General features: G+C 43.8%; 2 protein-coding genes across 6 annotated transcripts in view; both read left to right on the forward strand.

The window, feature by feature from the left end:
• The first annotated feature begins 99 nt into the window (after positions 1–99).
• MPHOSPH10 (M-phase phosphoprotein 10) lies at positions 100–12,786 on the forward strand. The gene is made up of 11 exons (XM_014478408.2): positions 100–615; positions 2,923–3,622; positions 4,446–4,597; positions 5,061–5,232; positions 7,486–7,627; positions 8,416–8,483; positions 9,313–9,450; positions 10,173–10,283; positions 10,783–10,890; positions 11,922–12,152; positions 12,535–12,786. Exons 1-11 carry the CDS (start codon positions 527–529, stop codon positions 12,682–12,684), a joined length of 2,061 nt encoding a protein of 686 aa, XP_014333894.2. The 5' UTR covers positions 100–526; the 3' UTR covers positions 12,685–12,786.
• Positions 12,787–15,941: 3,155 nt separating this feature from the next.
• The window catches only part of FAN1 (FANCD2 and FANCI associated nuclease 1), a 42,861-nt gene continuing 37,003 nt past the window's right edge, over positions 15,942–21,799 (forward strand). For 4 of the 5 annotated variants that reach the window (XM_070358454.1, XM_070358452.1, XM_070358453.1 and 1 more), the window contains exons 1-4: positions 15,942–16,088; positions 16,560–18,107; positions 20,327–20,467; positions 20,865–21,066. In XM_070358454.1, the coding sequence (XP_070214555.1) occupies positions 16,853–18,107; positions 20,327–20,467; positions 20,865–21,066 (1,598 nt within the window). In that variant the 5' untranslated portion in view covers positions 15,942–16,088; positions 16,560–16,852. Of the gene's footprint in view, positions 16,102–16,559; positions 18,108–20,326; positions 20,468–20,864; positions 21,067–21,799 lie in introns of all 5 variants that reach the window. The other variant, XM_070358451.1, reaches the window with a different exon arrangement.

A 21,799-nucleotide genomic window follows, 5' to 3' on the forward strand; every position in this document is an offset into this window, starting at 1 on the left:
CGGGGCGGGAGACTGAAAGGGCGGAGTAGACGAGACTAAGAGCCGAACAAAAGCTCCGAGGGGCGGGGCAAAAGAAGCTCGGGTCTGGCGAGTGTGCGGCGTGTGTGTGTGTGTGTGTGTGTGTGTGTGTGTGTGTGTGTGTGTGTGTGTGCGCGCGTGCAGGGGAGCAGGCCCTCTGTTTTACAGCACAGCGTACTGAAGTCACCGAGTGTTTCTAAAGCAGAAACTTAAAAGGAGGACGCGACACCTCCTGTGGGCCCCTCAGGAATACAAAACAAAAAGTTTGGAGAAATTTCATCGAGCTGACCAAAGGCGACTTTCGGTTTCCAGCCCCGCCCCCCTACGCAATCCGGTTAAAGTTCTCGGGCCGTCATTGGCTGAGGCTGGAGGTGGGTCCGGAACCTGTGTGCCGCGGAACCTTCGTTTCCTGGCTTCAGCCGCGCGGAGGCGAATCTTTGCGGCCTGGTTTCCGGGCGGTGGCTCACTTCCTTTGCATGCGGCGCTGTGTACCGAGCGGCAGTTAGCCATGGCCCGGCCAGCCTGGCGTCGGCGGACCCTGGAGCGGTGCCTGAGGGAGGTCGGTAAAGCCACCGACAGCCCAGAGTGCTTCCTCACGTAAGTGCCCAGATTCCGGGCTCTGGTGCGGCGCAGGACTCGCGTGGGCGCGGGCTGCGGGCTCCCGGCAAGCTCCAGATTAGGAGAAGGGGAGAGCTCTTTTCCTTACGATTCAGGTAGTTTGCGCTCCCCTGGCCTGTCACACTTCTTTAGATAGTTAAGAGCTATGTTCTGTGGGTCTCCCACAGAACCACAGTTCTGTGCTGCTGAACTCAAACTAACCTGGGTTATTACAGTCTCGAGGTCTTCATGCTCTCACCCTTCACACAGACACACCGGGTGGCGTGCTCTTTCTTCCATCTGTTCCCAGAGCACCCAGTGCTTACTTACTCAACATCAGACTTTATTGAAAGTACTAACTTGCTTATCTATCCAACCCCCGACTGAGCCTGTTGAAAATTAGAATTGTCTTTAATCTCTCTTCCCAGCACGAGCTCTTGGTGTTTTTGTTCGAAGACTATATAGAGATCTTGTATTTCAAGCCCGACCTTTCCCTTGAACTCCAGGCTCACAGCCAACTAAAGCCGTACACCTAGCATCTTAGATTCAGTCTGTCCAAAATGAACTGTTGCTCTGTTTGCTTCCTATCCTCTGCCTTCCCTGAGATCCTTTCCCCATCCTCTCCACCTGCCTTCCCTATCACATTGTATCTTTACAGGTTTTCAGACGCAAACCAAGCCGCTTCCTCAGTGTCTTCCTTTTTCTCAATTCTACATCCAGTTCATTAGCAAATCCTGTCAGTTACATCTCCAAACAGTATTCCGAATTTGACTATTTCTCACCATTTCTGCAGCTCTGATCCTAGCACAGTTGTGCATCCTTTGTCTGCGTCAGCCTCCTGATCACCTTCATTTCATTCCTTCTTCTTGGCAGGCCATCTTTCCAAGCATAAGTCAGGTCATTTTGCTTCTCTGCTTTAAAATCTTTACTTTTTTTTTTTAAGATTTTAAAATATTTGTACTGTTTCATTTATTTACTTTTAATATTTACTTGTTTATTTGGCTGCACCAGGTCTTAGTTGCAGCACTCGGGATCTTTAGTTGCTACATGTGAATTCTTAGTTGCAGCATGTGGGATCAGTTCCCTGACCAGGGATCAAACCCAGGCCCTGTATATTGGAAATGTGGAGTCTTAGCAAATGGACCACCAGGGAAGTACCCCAAACCTTCACTTATGAAAATGACAGCCTCTTGTCTCTGAGGCCTGCATGATCTGGCTCCCACCCAGCTCTCTAACCTTCCCTTCTGCCTCCTTCACCACACTCAAGCCAAGCTGGCCTTTCTGCTCCTCAGATTCACCAGCTTCATTTCTGTCTTAGGAAATTTGTTCTTGCTGTTTCTTCTACCTGAAATATGTGTCTCCAGATTTTTTGTCAGACTGTCATCTTACAGATAGGTATCAGCTCAGATGTCGCAGCTATTCGGTGACCACTCTTGCCACAGCAGGTGGACTGACTGAATGGAGTGGCCTGTGATATAGCAGAGTTGAGCATTTAAGGCTAAGATACACTCCATGCATGCTCAGTCGTATCTGACTCTTTTATGACTCTATGGACTGTAACCCGCCAGTTACATGGGAGTCCATGGGACTCCAGGCAAGAGTACTGGAGTGGGTTGCCATTTCCTCATCCAGAAGATTCACTCTTTATCTCTAGGCAAAGAGGTCTGTAATGGGTTCCCTGCCTGAAATCTAACAGATTCAGAGATACTGGGTTGTCACCTTTTATATACTAATGCAATTCTTGGGCAAGACAGTACACTCTTGGGGGCCAGAATCTATATTTAAAATGAAGATTTCATCCTGCCATGTGCCGCAGCCTGGAAGGACCTAGAGAATATTATGCCTGTTGCAGTCAGTCATAAAAAGACAAATGCTGTATGTTATCATTTACATGTGGAATTTTTAAAGAAATATAGATGACTGTATATAGCAGAACAGAAACAGACTCACAAATATACAGAACCAAAAAGTGGTTGCTGGGGGCGGGGGGGCGGGGCGGAAGATGAAATAGGAGTGTGAGATTAAGAGATACCAACTACCATGTGTAAACTAGATGAGCAACAAGGATATATTGTATGGCAATGGAACGATCTTGGCCATTAGCTTCTAATAACTTAATGGAGTATAATTAATAAAAATACTGAATCACTGAAACTAATATAATATTGTAAAGCAGTACTTCAACTTTTTAAAAATTTGATTTTGCACAAGAGTTGGCCCTTTTTTTTCGTTTCATTTCTGAGTGCTGTGAACTTGTTAACTATAATTATAAATCTCATTTAACGCCTTCTCCCTGCCTCTTAACAGCATTCAAGATGAACTGGCATCAAAGTTTACTTCTTTAACAAAAGTACTTTATGACTTTAATAAAGTACTAGAGAATGACAGGAAACATGGGAGTCCTTTAAAAAAATTGATGATAAATAATTTCGATGATGAGCAGATTTGGCAACAGTTGGAACTGCAAAATGAACCAATTTTACAGCACTTCCAGAGTGCAGTTAGTGAAACCATTGAAGATGAAGACATCAGTCTTCTCCCAGAGAGTGAAGAGCAGGAGTGTGAAGAGGATGTGATGGAGCTGGAGGCTGCTGACCAGGAGGACCTGGAACAAGATTTAGAGGAGGAGGAGGTGGAGGAAGCAGAGGAGGTGGAAGTGTCAGACCTGAGTGCTGATGATCCTGAAGCAGAGGAGAGAGCCAAAAACTCAAGCAAATTGGATCTGAGGAAAAGCCCAGATTTCAGCGATGAGGACTCTGATCTTGATTTTGATATCAGCAAACTAGAACGTCAGAGCAAGGTGCAAAGCAGAGTGCCTAGGAAACCAACAGAAAAGTCCATAGTAGATGATAAATTCTTCAAGCTCTCTGAGATGGAGACCTTTTTAGAAAACATGGAAAAAGAAGAGGAACAAAGAGATGACCAAGAGGAAGATGATATTGATTTTTTTGAAGATGTGGATTCCGATGAAGATGAAGGAGGACTGTTTGGAGGCCAGGATCTTAAGGTAAAATTTGCGGAGAGGACAGAGTGTTCTTTCTGCCTCATCACATGAGATGGGTTTCTGTTTCTCCAGAAGAGGGTTGCTGCTAAGTCACTTCAGTCATGTCTGACTCTGTGCAACCCCATAGACAGCAGCCCAGCAGGCTCCCCTGTCCCTGGGATTCTCCAGGCAAGAACACTGGAGTGGGTTGCCATTTCCTTCTCCAATGCATGAAAGTGAAAAGTGAAAGTGAAGTCCCTCAGTTGTGTCCAACCCCATGGACTGCAGCCCACCAGGCTCCTCCATCCATGGGATTTTCCAGGCAAGAGTACTGGAGTGGGGTGCCATTGCCTTCTCCAGAAGAGGGTTAAATACTTCAAAATTCACCAGGGGATCAGTGAAATATTTAGATCAGTTTTTTAAAAAAAAGAAAGGGACTGGAGAAATTAAACCAAAGCCATCATTTCCTTATCATGAAACACTCCTTTGTAGCTTCAGAACCACAGTCACACATGTTACGAAGATTCAGAATTTTCCCTCAAACATGGATGTTCACCAAGCACTAAGAATAAGAATGAAAGAAGATATTTGTATACTTTATATAGTCAGGGATGTTTTGGAAATACTTGTAGTTAGAAGATTTGGAGAGAAGAATGTGGTGCTCTGTCCTACCAGTTATAAATGAATCTGTGCTTCTGTTCAGTTTGCTGTGGTCCAATAGTTTTAGGGTTTTGTAGTAGTGTTATTAGTTGCCGACTTCCCCTACACAGTATGCATACACATTTATGTGTGATTTAATGTATTTTTCTATCCTTGATTTAAGGTTTTCAAAGTATTTTTGTTTTAGTCAGGTAAAAGTTCCAGAAACCTGAAATACAAAGATTTCTTTGATCCAGTTGAAAGTGATGAAGACGTAGCAAGTGTCCAGGATGATGGGAATGAACTGGCTTCAAATGAAGAGGAAGAGATTGCTGAAGGAGAAGAAAGCATTTCTGAGACGTGAGTATTTTGAGTCCTTTACACTGTAAGCTGGAGCTGCCGATTCATCTGTGTACTACTAGTCATCAGATGTGATTGTCCTAAGAAGTGGGATTCTCTAAAGTCAGACAGTCTCAGAATAGCCAGAGGAAGTCACCAAATTTGAAGGGACGTCAGAAACGACCTAGTGTAAATCAGTGTGACTGGCAGTAGCAGGCAGACCTTCCTTACCAGGAGCTCTGATATGTTTTCTGTGCCAATAAAAATACCCTGTTGTTACTTAGGTGAGATAAGTCTGTATCATAGATTGATGAATAATTTGTTTTCTATATATTGGACACTTTGTTCTATTTTACCTAAATACTGGAAGTTCTGAATATTTAATTGCATTGTCTACAAAAAAGTTTATCTGCTAAGCTTGTTTCTTTTTGATTTTCTAATGAAAACTGGTATGTTTCCTTTCATAAATGTTTTGGTCTCATAGGGATGAAGATGATGACCTTGAAGAAAGTGGAGACAGTAAACAACATAAAGAAACCTTGAAAAGAGTGACCTTTGCTCTGCCCAATGATGAGGACACTGAAGATACAAATATCTTAAATGTACAGAAAGACTCTGATGAAGTCAAATCCTCTTTTGAAAAAAGACAAGAAAAGGTAATAATTAGGAAATTTAAGGGATTTTTAAATTATGTTTAACAGTGACTGTCAAACTCAGACTACTAACGCATGTGCCCTGGTTTTGTGTGTGTGTGTGTATGGCAGGAGGTTTTTTTTTTTTTTTTTTTTTTTTGATGGTACACCTAATTATCCTTTAAAAAAAAAAATCTTGTTGCTCTCTGTGGCAGTGCATAGAAATAACCGTGTGGGAAGCAGGCAATTTACAAAATTCAGTGCTGCATTTCCCAACCTGTGGCTTTCAGTATGGAGTCCATGTGTAAAACTTGTTTCTCTGTCCTTGCTGTCTTTATATCTGAGACAGGTTTTTTCCTAACTGGCTGTCCTATGAGCCTCTCCTGGTAATCGCTTCAACTGCTTGTATCTGTGAGGTGCCGTTGGAGAAGGCAATGGCAACCCACTCCAGTACTCTTCCCTGGAAAATCCCATGGATGGAAGAGCCTGGTAGGCTGCAGTCCATTAGGTCGCACAGAGTCGGACATGACTGACGTGACTTAGCAGCAGCAGCAGCAGTGAGGTGCCATGCAGCCGGAATTCTAATTAATACATTCAAACACATTTTCCAAAGTTGATAAAAATTATTTCCTTATGACATGCTGTCAGACAAACAAAATGTTGTTTGAAAATAATAGATATAGCCTGGCTCCAGACATTGGGCTTTATCTTAAAATGTCTTAAAATTATATCACACAACTTGAAATGAGAATAAGTAAATAACCAAAGATACCAAGGATATCAAGAGCATTATTTTAAAAAGAAAATCTGAGTTAAATGTATTATTATCGCATTGTTCCCTGAAGAGAAAGTCTTTAAGGAAAAAAAAGTGAAAGAAAATAAGAAACTTGTCCTTGGGTTAGTGACCTTCCCTCCCTACATTGCAAGTGGGTTTAGTTTACTGGGGAATTGTATCAGGCCTTCAGGAAGTGTATAATTTAGTACTGTTTGATCAGTTCCCACATATGAAGAGTAAAGCTTCCAAATTGTCTTCTTGTGAAGACACGAATGATTACACGAATACCCCAACCTGACAGGTAACATTGAAACATGCATAGTCTCACTTGTGAATAGTGATGTGGAAATGCAAAATAGTGCAATGAAAGAGTAACGCTACCACAGCTGTGTAGGCCTCATCCTCTTGATTCAGGATTAGGAAATCAAGTTAGGTTAAGGAGAAAAATCACATAGTCACCTCCATATACATTTAGTAAAATTCAATATTCATTCCTAATTTTTTTTTCATTTCTAGCAAAATATAAGCGTATCTAGCCAAAATCTGCCATCCTGCTTAATGGTAGAATTCTAGAAACATCCCTTTAAAATCAAGAATAAGACTTATTTCCATTACCACTATTACTATTTCCACTGTTACTTAAGATTCTTATAGAAGTGTTACTCAGCCAGGGCAACTATGAAAGAAAACACTAATAAGAGATGAGAAAACTGCAATGAAAGCTTTCATATTTGGAGAGAGAACTAGAAAAACCAAACAGGTGAACTGGAAAGCTATTAGGAAAAATAATTTGGTAAGGTTGCTGAAAATACTGTCATCTTATACACCATGAAGTCATTATAGATGCCACCTCTTTAGACATTAGAGATAATTTGGATTGTGGGTGTGGATCAAGGGGGTAGTATATATGTGCTCAGTTGTGTGTGACTCTTTTGCCACCCCATGGACTGCAGCCCGCCAGGCTCCTCTGTTCATGGCATTTCCCAGGCAAGAATGGTGGAGTGGGTTACCATTTCCTTCTCCAGGGGATCTTCTCAACTCAGGGACTGACAGGTGGATTCTTTACCACTGAGCCACCTGGGAAGCCTGGAGTCAAGCGTTAGGCTCCATCAGATACTGATGCCCTAATAAAAAATTACTTAGTCTTGGAATGCTTAATAATTAAGTTGATAGTGGTTTGTGAATAAATAAAATAGGTCAGTTTCACTAGAACAGAGCCCAGAAATACACCCAAATGCTTCTGGGAGAAGTGAGTAAATAGTAAACATAACATTTCAAACGAGTGCGGGAAAGAGGTCATTTACAGCTCCTTATCCTACCTCCAGATAGGAGTAGAAGTCACAACTGCCATCCTTAAAAACATGCAAAGACAAAGCGGGATTTTATTCAGGAACAATGCATTTCTTGCTCTCCCCCTAGTAAAAGTATTAGTTGCTTTTACTCACCTGTATGTCTTAATTCTATTTCCAAACGTGTGGTAACTCTTTCTGTCTCTTGCTCAGATGAATGAAAAAATTGCATCTTTGGAAAAAGAGTTGTTGGAGAAGAAACCTTGGCAGCTTCAAGGAGAAGTGACAGCGCAGAAGCGGCCCGAGAACAGCCTCCTGGAAGAGACCCTGCACTTCGACCATGCCGTGCGCATGGGTGCGTGTGCCCACTGGGCTTCCACGGGTGTTCACGTACCCTTTTCGGTGGTTTTCATAGATTAGGAGTAATATTTCTTCCCCCCAAACTTTTTATTTTAAAAACTTGCAAACATACAGAAAAGTTGAAAACTAGTACGGTGGACAAATGTGTGCCATTCTCCTGGGTCTGCCGATTGTTAACCTTTGGCCGTGTTTGCTTTCTCCCCCTGTTCATGTGTGGCTGTGTGTGTGTGTGCTTTTTTCCCCCCGAGTCATTTGAAAGTAAGTACCCAGGATCATGACACTTTGGTCCCGAGTACTTTTACTATTTTATGAGAACTAGAACATTCTCCTGTACAGCCACAACGCCACTGATCCATCCAAGAATTACTACTGTACTGGTAATGCCGAATGTGTCACCCATAATTAGAGTCCTGCTGCTGATCTGTTTACAGTGCCTGCTGTTACTGTCCAGTGATTAAATTGTCACTCCAGCCAAAATCTTTGACCATCTCATTGAATTCTTTCTTGTACCCATTACATCAGAATGAATTTTCATTGTATTTAGTGCAAAAAGGAGTGCATCCCCAGGTGCACAGGTTAAAAGTGTTAGCACTTATCACTGTGTGTACTTTGTAGCTTTGTGGTTCTCAAATTGCAGGGAGCAATTGCAGAAAGGTTAGCTAACACACACATTAGTGTCCCTTTCCCCCATTTCTGATACGGGAGGTGTGGGGTGGCCCAAGAATTCACAAAACTATGGGTTCATTTCTATCTACCTAACAGTACACGTTCTGTATCCTTTAGCACCTGTGATCACAGAGGAAACCACTCTCCAACTAGAGGATATCATTAAGCAGAGGATAAAAGATCAGGTCAGTAAGAATGAAATTTAACTTAATTCAAAGTTCACTGACATTTTTAGAAATAGAATATTTTGGGAGTAGGAGTAGCACTCTCTTTTCCTAGAATATTTGTTCCTATCAAGTTTTTGTTTAAAAGCCCTAAGTCTACCTCAAAGGTATCCTTGACCTTTGTTGTATGAGATACTGTCCTTGCTAGCACCCCAGAAAGAAGGGTGTCCTTCCTGAGGAGAACAAAGTAGCCAGAGCCCCTGCCATCCCCCGCAACCTCCCATCCTTGCTAACCTTTCGTGTGGTGTGCGATGAAGCTCTGGAGGGTGACTGGGGTCGGGCTTGACATGCTCACACCCAGGACCCTTGGTCCAGGCACCGTGTCTAGTGTGACATATGAAGGGTCTAGGTTTCAAGTGTGTAAAACCTACCAAAGAGTTTTTGTTTAAAAACTGATCTTATTTTGTAAACTTAGAGTAAAATTTGGGCATGAGGCATGTATAGCAAGAGATGACTTTGTAAGATGTGTATGCTTAAAATAGGAAGGGTTTGAGGGATGGGTATGATACACAGAGGATCTTTTCCTTTGAAATGAAGCAAACTCTTGTCTTGACTGTTGGACAAACCACCATGGGGAGCTGTGGAATTCAAATTGGTAACCAGCATTTAAAACAAAAAAGGACACTTGAGTGATGCACTCTCTGCTTTGAGAAAACGCCTTTCTTTTGGCTGCAGTTTGCTTACTCTGTAATGATAATCGGTATTCCAGAGGAAGAGGCCTAAGGGACCCTAGAAAGAAGTTACAGATTTTGTCAGTCAATTTATGTTCCATGTGCCTTTCCTGTTTCAGGCTTGGGATGATGTCGTACGCAAAGAAAAGCCTAAAGAGGATGCATTTGAGTATAAAAAGCGTTTAACACTGGACCACGAAAAGAGTAAATTGAGCCTTGCTGAAATTTACGAACAGGAGTACATCAAACTCAACCAGGTGAGGAGGCCACTATGGCAAAGCCATTGCCATTCAGGGAGGAGATGTAGAGAACGAGTTCTGTGGGTTCTACCTACTGCTTGAGAGGTGTGAGAGACAGAAGTCCTGAGCTGGGGTGACATTGTGTAGTGTGAGGCAGTGTGGCTGTAAGAGCAGAAGGGCTGTAGTGCTCCCATGGAGTATCACTGGCTAGGGGTGGTTTGCAGTCACTCTTGGTCCCCTGGTACTCTCACAGCTAATTATTAACTTTCCAGCAATTATTACAGCTGAATAATACTCTGTTGTATGTGTGCCACAATTTATGGATCCAGTTTCAACAGTTGATGAGTATTTGGGCTGTTTCTGCCTTTCGTGAATAGTGTGTCCGTGGACATACATGTATATGTACTTAAATAAGTGTATGAGTACCTCCTTTAATTCTTTTGGGCATATACATAAACGTGGGGCTGCCAGGTCCTATGGTGATGCTCTGTTTAACTTTTGGAGGCACAGCCAGACATCTTCCTACTGTGATTGCACCATTTTACATTCCCACCAACAATGCCTAACTATTAAGGGCACAAAATTGTAAGTTCTAAATGTTAGCAGTTCGGTTGCAACAGTGACCTTACCTTGAGAAGTGTCTTTGGAGCTGAAGCCTGACGATGAGAAACTGGTGATGCCTTGAGTGTTCTGTCCTGTGTCGCCGCTTTAGTCTGATGATGTTGAACTGATTTCCTCAGCAAAAAACAGCAGAGGAAGAAAATCCAGAGCATGTAGAAATCCAGAAGATGATGGACTCCCTCTTCTTAAAGTTGGATGCGCTCTCAAACTTCCACTTCATCCCCAAGCCAGTAAGTGTGTGACATCTCAGGGAGTAGATGACAGATGAGAGACTGGCTGTTTGTTTGGGTTCAGATGCACACCTGCAGGGTTTCCCATGAACCACAGGTTGGGCCTCCCATGGGGAAGGCTCGTGTCTGGTCCCAGGACGGATCTGGACCCCCCCAGCTGGTCCAGTCTGACTTCCATCTCCTTGGCGGTCCCTACCAGACCCTCAGTCTTAGCCACAGGCTCTCTTCCTCTCCCACCCTTCTCCCTGTCTGGTCTCTGGTTGTGTTTTCACTGTGTGATGGACTTGGGGGTGTGGGTGGTGTCTGTACCTGGCATTCATCAGTGCCTGCTACCTGTCGGGTTAGATCCTTCATGTCCACTAGCTCAGCCAACAGACCTCACATCTCACATTTTAAATAATCTCCGTGAAGTATGTTATACTTCTTTAGGTTCACGATTTAAGTGTTTTACATGAGGACCACTTCTGACTTCCTATCAAACATGTTGTCTCTTTTCTAGCCTGTTCCAGAAATTAAAGTGGTATCAAATCTGCCTGCTGTCACCATGGAGGAGGTTGCCCCCGTGAGTGTCAGTGACGCAGCCCTCCTGGCCCCAGAGGAGGTCAAGGTAAGAAGCCAGTGTCGAAGTGTCTGTTTATAAATTGGTCGTTTATAGTCAGATCTCCATTTAAATAGTTTTCTTTGAGCTTGTAGTGTTTATTCTGACATATCTCAGCAGTTCCCACCTATAATCAAATTAGTAATATTATAGAATATTCAAATACGAGTTTTCTATAATCATGTATTATTATGAGATGTAGGTTTGAGAAATATTGTAAATGCTGATTACAAATATCTAGCATCGGTATCTTGTTATAATTCAGGTTGAATATTAGAAGTTTGAGGTTGTTAGATGTTAGCTAAGATGTTAGACTTGAAACAAACTGCATGTATTTAGCAGTGCTTTGATATTAGCATTTCCCCCTTTTGTTGTATCCATGTGAGGCTTATCAGTCCTGGAACCATGGTCTAGAACAGAGTGTGTGGGTCTAGGAAGAGCTAGACATACCCACCACACACAGGACACCCCTGCCTTGTGTACTTGGGAGCCCTCGCCTGGCGCGGGGGTGATGGTTTCTGCCAGGTGGACTGATGTCTGGCAGGGCCTCATCTCCCCAGCAGCCTGGCAGCAGAGCCCTCCATTTTTGTGCTTACTTGCTTTGCTCCACCCACACCCACCCTTCAGAGCCTCTGCCTCCTACCCTAGGCTGGGCTGGAGTAGAGGAGAAAAGGGAGGAAGTGGACCTTCACCATCTAGATTTCCTGCCCTCAACGGCTCAGAGCTGGGCAGCCGTAGGCAGGTCCCTGGAACCCAGGATGGGGTCTGCCTGCTTCTCCAAGAGGGGAAGGCTGACACCCATGCTCTCCAGGCCACCTTTGTGAAGGAGTATGCAGAGCACACGTCGCGGGTCTTACAGTGCTTCCCGGGTCTTATAGTGCTTCCCAGGTCTTACATCGCTGAGTGGTCAGAGCCCCTCAGCCTGGGTCGGGTCAGGCTGCTTCTCACACGTGGGCCACAGTTCATGCAGTTGCTTCTCTTACAGTTTCCGAAGTCATTAGATTAGATTAATGAGTGTGTTGTTGGTGGTTTTTCAATAGGAGAAAAATAAAGCTGGAGATATAAAAACAGCTGCTGAGAAAACAGCTACAGACAAGAAACGAGAAAGGAGGAAAAAGAAATATCAAAAGCATTTGAAAATAAAGGAGAAAGAAAAGCGGAGAAGACTTCTTGAAAAGAATAACCCAGACCAGGCAGGGAGATACACCAAAGCAGTAGCCTCTGAGAAGCTGAAACAGCTGACCAAGACAGGAAAAGCCTCTCTGCTAAAGGTGAGGACGGGGAGGAGAGGTGTCAGGGGGCTTGAATACAGGGCCAGTGGCACACTTTAGGTGACCTGGGCATCTAGTGACCAAGCTCACCCACAGAGGGAAAGGGATGGGAGGGGAGGGAAGAGGCCTCTGTGGGCACTGGCTGTGTTACAGCCCAAACCTTGGATTTCAAGTGCAGGGGCTGATGGTCACCTGACGTTGTGAGACCACTGTAGTCGTATAAAATGTGTATAATACTTCTGCTCTAATTGGCGCAGGCTCTCATAATTCTGTCTAGTTCTTTTCCACATTTACACTGTGATGCCCTGTTGTAGTCATTTGTTTTTGTTCATCTTTAAGCATAATACCTTACAGCATGACCTTATGTTATTTCTAATTGCAGGATGAAGGTAAAGACAAAGCCTTAAAATCATCTCAGGCATTCTTTTCTAAATTACAAGATCAAGTGAAAATGCAAATCAGCAATGCAAAGAAAACCGAGAAGAAAAAGAAGAAAAACCAGGATATATCGGTTCATAAATTAAAGCTGTAATATATTTTGCATATAATGTAAATACTATTTACATGTGTAAGCTTATATTCTGTCATGGTTCAGTTTTGTAATAAAATTTTTGAGAACTTTTCTTCACACAGACTACAGACGTTTGAGAATAGCAAGCCTTCCTCTGGGTGTGTGGGGGGACCTCTCTGTCCAGCACCATGTCACAGCCAGCTACCCACAGCAGAGGTCCTCACGTGTCTTGAGGGGGCCTTGGTTTTCTCCCACTGCCCTGCCATCCTTCCACAGGACAGTGGGGTTTCCATGAATGTATCTTACATCCTTCTCCTTGGGAAGTGATCTCATGTTGCGTGAGCAGAGGCTTGTGAAGGCTGGGGAGTCCCATCCCCATTCAGGTGGGAGGAGGCCAGTGATGTGGCTAGGAGAGAAGTGAGTGTGTTGGGAGGGCAGACCGGTGGCCACTGGAGCCTTCCATGACCACCATGCTGCTCCCTGTCTTGACCTCCTATCCAAGGAAGACTGTCTTTCATCTGTTAGGGCCTCACATGACCCTTTTGGAAGTAGAGAATGAGAACAAAGCTGACGCTGACGCAGCAATGAGCAGTGTAGGAGGGTTCCATTTTCTCCATACCCTCTCCAGCATTTATTTAGTAACAACACTCTTAACCCTCAGTTCTGCCTCTCCTCTCTGCTCTTCATGACTAAACCTCTTGAAAGAGCCATCTAGAGTTTTTGCTGTAGAGGAAAAACTTTACCCTCGTAGGTTTAATCCCTGAGGGCTGTGAATTAAACTGTCAATAGAAGACAGATTAACAGGAGAAAGTATTCATGTATTGTAGTTTTACAAAAGAAGCAGCTGGGTAAATGGTTAGAGATTTATACACCTAACTTGTCAGGGAAAAGAAAAGCAGGTAGGTGTCTAGAAGAACAAATGGGAGATAAGTTTGTGATAATGTTTGCAAATTCAGCTGCCAGGGGTCTTCCCATCTTCATAGCCATAAAATGCCCCCAGAGAGGGAATTTATGGGAGGTTTACTCTTGGTCTCCTTCCTGGTAGGAAAAGCTGCACTAAAGAGGGAATTCCTGCCTCCTTCCCCTCTGACAACTGTTGCCTGTTAGAGGTCAAGGCATAATTACATACGGTTTTGAGACACAGATCTGTACATTGAATGCTGTATTATTGACAGTTTACACATCTAGATTTATGAATGAAAGGGAAGTGGGTCATGGACCATCATGATTGAAAAGGAAGCTTATCTCCTAAGGACTTGTGACCCTTGATAAGATTAAAAAGGAGGTCTGATTAATGCTGATACAGAACACACAACACTAATGCAGAAGCCCAAACTGGGAAAGACATGTTTAAATTTTTCTCATCTTGCCAGAAAACAGGAATTTCATTTAATCTGTACTTGCCTTTTAAACTCTAATTTATGTATATTTTTGTTTTTTCCCTATCTTCCTTCATCAGAATGTATTTGCCACAAAGGCAGGATTCCCCCCCCCCCTCATTTCTGCATTCTTTGTTCTGTTCACAGCACCAAGGACTTTACCAGGCATGAGGTTGGCACTCAATGCCATTCAATTTGTCAGTGAATTCCCTGTTCAAGTCCCTTTTCTCTGTACATTTATTCATGCATTCATTCAGCACACATTTATGGAGTAATCACACAGTGCTGGCTGCTGCTGTAGGCAGGGGTAAGGGACCACAGACAGGCACCCCATCCTCAGAAAGTTTCCATTTGGGTCCCTTGGGGTATTGGAACCAGCTGATATCAGCACTCAGTTCAGTTCAGTTCAGTCACTCAGTTGTGTCCGACTCTTTGCGACCCCATAAATCGCAGCACGCCAGACCTCCCTGTCTATTACCAACTGCCAGAGTCTACCCAAACCCATGTCCATTGAGTCAGTGATGCCATCCAACCATCTCATCCTCTGTTGTCCCCTTCTCCTGCCCTCAATCTTTCCCAGCATCAGGGTCTTTTCAAATGAGTCAGCTCTTCGCATCAGATGGCCAAAGTACTTGAGTTTCGGCTTCAACATCAGTCCTTCCAATGAACACCCAGGACTGATCTCCTTTAGGATGGACTGGTTGGATCTCCTTGAAGTCCAAGGGACTCTCAAGAGTCTTCTCCAACACCACAGTTCAAAAGCAGTTCAAAAACAGTTCGGCGCTCAGCTTTCTTCACAGTCCAACTCTCACATCCATACACGACTTCTGGAAAAAGCATAGCCTTGACTAGATGGACCTTTGTTGGCAATGTCTCTACTTTTTAATATGCTGTCTAGGTTGGTCATAACTTTCCTTCCAAGGAGTAAGCGTCTTTTAATTTCATGGCTGCAATCACCATCTGCAGTGATTTTGGAGCCCCCCAAAATAAAGTCAGCCACTGTTTCCCCATCTATTTGCCATGAATTGATGGGACCGGATGCCATGATCTTAGTTTTCTGAATGTTGAGCTTTAAGCCAACTTTTTCACTCTCCCCTTTCACTTTCATCAAGAGGCTCTAGTTCTTCTTCACTTTCTGCCATAAGGATATCTGCACTCAAGGGCTGGCTGATAAACTTTCAGTAATTTTGTTGTTGTTACACATAGCCATTATGTTAAATTAAGTAATCTCATTATATTAAACTATTAGGACAAAGAAGAACTACATTTACAAACTACATTTTAATGTAAAAAATATGCAAACTCACCATTCCCTATTACCTATCAATACATTTATTCTTTTACCTTTTTTAATTGAAGTATAGTTGATTTACAATATTTCAGGTGAAGAGCAAAGTGATTTATAGATACAGATATATGTGTGTTCGTGTATTGTAGGGTATCTCAAGATATTAAATATAGTTCCCCGTGCTACACAGTAGGTCCTTGTTGATCTACTATTTTGCTCTTGATGAGATGGGGTGCGTTCAGTTCAAGGTGGTATGGCCCTGGACTCCTGTGCTCCTGAGGTTTTGGCATCTCTTGCATCCGGCAGCAAACAGCATCTCTTCCAGGAACCTCAGCACACGCTTGCTGGCCAAGTGGACTCTTCGCCTGTGTTTCCTCCCAGGAGGCGGCTTCCTAGGTCACCGCATGCTCTAAGAACAGCAATTTACCCACCTTCCAGCCCGCCCGCCTCCGCCAGGTTGTGAAAGACAGGAGGGCGGACCTCCTCTGGCTCAGCCTCCCTGAACCGTTGGATGCCTTGAAGGTGAGAGGGAAGGCCGATTGATTGCTCGAACCTCCGCTGGCCTAGTCTGTGACGGCCGAGCCCTCGGGAATCGGCAGGGAATGCCTGGCGCGCGTAACCCGTAGGAGGCGCGTGGCTGTAGGGCCTGGGTTGCGGGCTGTAAGAGGAGCGTTGGCTGCTGGCGCCGGCAGGAGACAGAAGGGAGGGAGGGAGGAGGGCGGCCGGGCTGGCGGCGGAGCCCCAGGTGCACCTCCCAGGTGCGTATCCCAGGTGCGCACACGATCCCAGGGGAGGGCTGGCCTGGCAGAGCTTTAGCCTCAGGAGGTTCGGCGGCCGGAGCTGCGGGATCGCGGGGAGGCGGGGCGGAGGGTGGACAGATGCCCGCGACTCCCGGCGGCCCTTCTCATTACAGGCCTGTGCGGTAGGGATAGGCGTGCTCTGCCCCGGAGAAGTTACTCGTGCGGCGTTTTTAAACGAAGACCTCGCGTAGTTAGATGTCCCTTTTTAGGGTGGCTGATTTAGATCTTACAGAGGAGTCTTAGAACTTATCCCCGCGGCTGAGGGACACCTTGGGGTCGCATGGACAGCCGGAGGATGGCCTTGGGCTTTTCTTTCCAAGGCCAGAATCTATTCAAGGCCCCATCCCTTGAGATACTATCGTTGATCGTTTCTCGCCTCTGTTGTTGAATTCATAAATATGTTCTTAATCCACATGTTTTGTTTCATAGGAAGAAGAAACTAAATGAATAAAATGAAGTCCAATAGGATCCCATTTTTTATGATTTCGAATCAGGGAAGTAAAAGTAAACCACTGGTATCTTTCCCAGGTCTTACTTTGTGTTTTACTACTTGAAACAAACACTCAACTTTGCTTTTTTTTTTTCCTTGGCTGCCCATTGGGGCATGCAGGGGCTCCCAGTTCCCAGACCAGGGATCGAACCTGGGCCCCTTGCAGTGCAAGTACAGAATCCAAACCACTGGACACCAGGGAAGTCCCCACCCAGCTTTCCTAACAATATTCATGATGTCTGTAGGCAAATCCTCCAAAAAAAGGCCTCGTACAAGTTTATCAAGCAGCAAAACTAAAAAAAATGAATCTAACTCTATTATTTCGTTTTTTAACAATGCACCCCCTGCTAAACTTGCCTGCCCTGTTTGTAGTAAGATGGTGCCAAGATATGACCTGAACCGGCACCTTGATGAAATGTGTGCTGACCACGATGACGTGACTCCAGGTGGCCCCAGGCACGTCAGCTTAAGTTCAAACGTGCCCACCATAGATTTGACCAATATTGCCTTAGAAGATATAACGCCGGAGAGGTCGTCACCATCAACGATAAATTTAACCCCTGGCCAAAGTGATTCAGCAAAAATGGGCAAAAAACAGCAGACCAGCCCCTACTTTAAAAGTAAAGGTGACTCGGTGTGCAGAAATCAAGACGAGCTGAGACATCATAATGTGAAAGTCATTTCTCTGGGAAGCCTGTCCTCTAAATTGTCCAGAAGATACATAAAGGCTAAAAGATCCCTGAATCAGAATGAGGAGTTCACTAATCAGAGTCTACAGAGGTCCTCATGCACAAGGGTTAAGAGCCTGGTTGATCAGCATTTGGAGGTGGAGGGCCAGGATCCACTTTTGGAGAACAGCTCTCAAAAGGAGAATGTGTTTACTGGTGATTCTCAGGAGGAGCTGAGTGCTCCAGCACATACAGTGGAAGGCACTAAGGTGGAGGAAGCTGAAGGCCAGACAGCTGCCCAGGAATGTGAGCAATCAGCCCTAACCCCCACCTGCACAGGTGATGCGCCTCTGTTGTTTTCATCAGATTTAATTCTCGGGCATAGAAAGCCTGCTTCTGAGGACCATCTTGCGAAGCAGGAGAGTATCAAAGGAGTAGATGGTGAAGTTACTGAAAAATGTGAGACAGGTCATTCTGAAGAGGTGAAAATGACTATTGTTTCAGAAGTGACAAATCAGGGCTCACATCGGGAGGCAAAACCTCCGAGTTCCACACTTGGTGCTTCTATACAGACCAACAGCCAAACTCTTCCTTCAGAACCTGACAGTGGCTTAGAGGATGAAATCACTCATCAGATGCCTTTGGAGAAGAGGTCAAGCTGTGATGTGTCCTGGGTCACAAGTCCCGAACTGCCAGACCATCCTTACTACCTTCGGAGTTTCCTGGTGGTACTGAAAGCCGTGTTCGAGAATGAAGAAGACAGGATGCTCTTTGATGAACATGAGAAGGGCATTGTAACTAAATTTCATCAGTTATCAGGTATCTTGAGCCTGTTTGCTTTCGAGGCTTTGTTTGCCATTTGCTGCCCTGAGTTGGTCTGGGATGTGATAGGCAGAAACCTGATGACACTGAGGAATAGTGGTTTGGGGAGCCCCCTGGGAGTACTCAGGGGACTCAGAGCCAGTGATGGTGTTCAGCTCAACAACAATGTGCCTTTAAAAAGAGATAAGATTTGGGGCCAGGTGATGCCTGCTTCTGCACTGTCATCCTTATAAACTGTACTTGGCTTGTAATGGAAGCAGTTGTTTGTCATTTATATGTATATTTGATGGTTGTAAAACAGCGTTTCCCAGATTAGGGGGAAAAGAATAGTGTGACTTAGAAAAGCATACCTTGCATTTCAGGCATGTAATCAAGCTTGCTGCTGTATTTGGTGGATTTGTTGTTTTTGCGGGCCATTTCCTCAAAAATGAAAATAAAATACAGGCAAATGAACAAACCAAGGGATACTGAGGCATATTTTTTTTCTCCAATAACATTTTAGTTGCCTGGACTCTGCCTTTTAAAGTAAAGGTTTGCAGGAAATGGTAGCTTTCAAGCTAAATTGGTACATTAATTTTTTTGCTTTTTTAATTTTATAAATTGGTACATTTAAAAACATACGTAAATTCCTTGGCAGCCAGCTATGTGGCTCAAAGCAAATAGCACAGGTTTAGAGCAAGAGCTCCGCACTCCCCCCTGCCCCATCTCCACCCGCCATCAGCTGCTCATCCAAAGGACCTTGATGGCTATGTGCACATGAGTCCCTCTCAAGCAGGAAAAGCTTCCTTGGGGGCCATGCTGACCACTAGTAATAGTAGTAGGTCTGACTCCCTGTCCAGTTACAAAAAAGAAATCCTTTACCAATAACGGGTAAAAGAAGAAATTCAGTTTTATGTTCACAGTGTAACTGTGGCCCTGCTTGTGTGAGTGACACCCCATCGACTCTTGTGTCCAGGGTGGTCACAGATCTTTGGTTGGTGTACGAGTGTTTATTGAAGTAGTTAGTAACCCTAGGCTGTGGTGTGATTGAGAAGTAGGAACAGTTTCCTAGTGTAAGCTCTGCAGATTCTTACGGGCTGCCCTCCACAGAGAATCATCTTTAGTGTCTCTGTTGTGAAAATAGCTACTGTGAATCGATTTTGCCTCTTTCAAGAGAAAAGGGAAATAACTGTAGAAAATTTAATAAATAAGGTCATATCATTTTATTTTCTAAATTTTTGGCCACACCATGCAGCATACAGGATCTTAGTTCCCTGACTAAAGATGGAATCAGTGCCTCCTGCATTGGGAGAGCTGATTCCTAACCACTGGATGGCCAGGGACGTCCCAAGACCACTCTAGAGTTGGAAACTGAAAGATAATTTGGGTAATAGGAAAACTTGAGACCAGGTTAATTAAATAGCTTGGTGGAGATCACTGAGTTAGAAATGGCCATTCTACCAAAGCCAGACTTTTTTTGAAAAATCCTTTTTAGATGATTTTCAGCCTAAAATAGAATATTGCATATGAAACCAAAAGCAGAGAACAGAATAACTGGAACTCTCAGTGAGGGGGGCAGGGTGTGTTTCTCTTGAGGGACTAGAAATGTTGGTTAGAAAGTGGGGAGCCTGGATCTTACACTTTTATTTTTTATTATTTTTAAGATATATATATATATTTAAATAGATGGTATTATTTCTGTGTTTAATTTTATTTATTTAATTTTGGCCGTACCACACAAGCATGTGGGATCTTAGTTCCTTGACTAGGGACCCTGCAGTGGATGGGCAGATTCTTAACCACTGGACCACCAAGGAAGTCCTTTAGGTTTTTAAATGGCTAGTTATTATTACCAACTTGGAATGGTTTATACACTCATCTCTTTAATCTTTTCACTGGCTTTGGGAGGATGGTGTTACTGGCCCTCACTCCCACTTTTCATAACAGAAGAGAAGAGGGAGCCTTACTTCCAAAGACTGTCACAAATGCTGTGTGTCCTCTTGCTCCTCCTGTCCTGCACGCAGGCCAAGGAGACATTCCTATGGGACTTTGTATTTGAAATAAGTTCTGTCTTCCAAAGGAAGAAAATGATATTCTTGGAAGATCAGTTGAGTCAGCCTATGTGTATTTGTAACAGCATGTTTTACTCACTTTGGTTTACAAAAGGGAGTAATAGCGTATGTGGTTTTCGAGAAGAAATAGAATGTTTTTCACTGATGATCTTAACTTTGTCACAGCCAATGGTCAGAAGTTATACGTAAGACTTTTTCAACGTAAATTCAGCTGGATTAAGGTGAACAAACTGGACTATGAAGAGATCTCTGCTGACTTAACCCCCGTGGTTGGAGAGCTGACACATGCAGGCTTCCTGCAGACAGGTACGGTTTGTCCAGGGGAACCAAAGTGGAAACACGGTGAAGGGAGTTTCTGGAAAATGAGGGTGGTGCTAGTTTCATGTCATCTCCTGATTGGTGCTGAGAAATAGTGACTGTGTGTGCATCTTTTAAATTGGTTTTTTTGGTTGTTTTTTAAAAAATTTATTTGGCTGTGTTGGGTCTTTGTTGTGGCATGTAAGATCTTTGTTCCCTGATGAGGGATCAAACCCAGGCCACCTGCACTGGGAGCTCAGAGTTAACCACTGAACCACCAGGGAAATCCCTAAATTGAGTTGTTAATCTTAGGACAACAAATAAGTTTTTCTTCTTAAAGTATCAATAAAAACTGGAAAATAATAAACTTATTTAAAGTACTTTTTTTTTTTTTTTAATATTTCAGAATCTGAGTTGCAGGAGCTCCCTGAGGTGCTGGAGCTTCTTTCTGCTCCAGAACTGAAAGCCCTGGCAAAGACCTTCCACCTGGCGAGTGCCCATGGGCAGAAGCAGCAGCTGGTGGACGCGTTCCTCAGATTAGCCAAGCAGCCTTCAGTCTGTACTTGGGGCCGGAACCAGCCTGGCATTGGCGCAGTGATCCTGAAAAGGTTTTGTGGCTCTTTTTTTAAAATCATTTTATTTATTTATTTATTAACACCAAAAACATTTTGCATTGGGGTGTGGTCAGTTAACAATGTTGTGGTAGTTTCAGGTGAACAGCGAAGGAACTTGTTACAGTAAGAACATTTGAGTTGTTGGTTGGGCTTCTGTAGTGGCTCAGTGGTAAAGAATCTGCCTGCAATGCAAGAGGCCTGGGTTCCATCCCTGGGTCAGGAAGATCCTCTGGAAAAAGAAGTGGCAAATCACTCTGGTATTCATACCTGGAGAATTCCATGGTAGAGGAGCCTGCAGGCTACAGTCCATGGGGGTCACAAAGAGCTGGACATGACTGAACGACTAACACACACACACACACACACACACACACACACACAGCACATATTAAGGTCTTAAAACGGATGGTACGTGTTTCCAGATTGTGATTGTTTTTCAATTGCTGCCAGACTGAAAAGGCAGAGAACCTTAATGATCAGGTCTGGATTCTTTCTTGGGTTAGCTTTTGTAATTCTTGTCATACCACACTGATTTCAAGGACAAGAAAAACCAAGAGGCAAGAGGTTAGAGGCACTGGGCCCTTGGCATATTCTAGTATTTTATTACTCAAGAAAAATGCAGTTTTAACTACTCTCCTTAACAAGAGTTAAACATGAACTGTCCAGCCAAATTTTAATTTCAGTAGACTTTTTATTGAAACATAATCTGTCAGCAATAATATGCAAT

The sequence above is a fragment of the Bos mutus genome, chromosome 21, assembly GCF_027580195.1.
Source record: "Bos mutus isolate GX-2022 chromosome 21, NWIPB_WYAK_1.1, whole genome shotgun sequence".
Taxonomy (NCBI): domain Eukaryota; kingdom Metazoa; phylum Chordata; class Mammalia; order Artiodactyla; family Bovidae; genus Bos; species Bos mutus.

Excerpts from the sequence above, each read along its gene's own strand:
- MPHOSPH10 (XM_014478408.2), top strand. The coding sequence starts at position 527 with ATGGCCCGGCCAGCCTGGCGTCGGCGGACCCTGGAGCGGTGCCTGAGG. Across the intron at positions 8,484-9,312 it reads AGCAGAGGATAAAAGATCAG|GCTTGGGATGATGTCGTACG; the intron begins GTCAGTAAGAAT and ends TTCCTGTTTCAG. Across the intron at positions 12,153-12,534 it reads GAAAAGCCTCTCTGCTAAAG|GATGAAGGTAAAGACAAAGC; the intron begins GTGAGGACGGGG and ends TTCTAATTGCAG.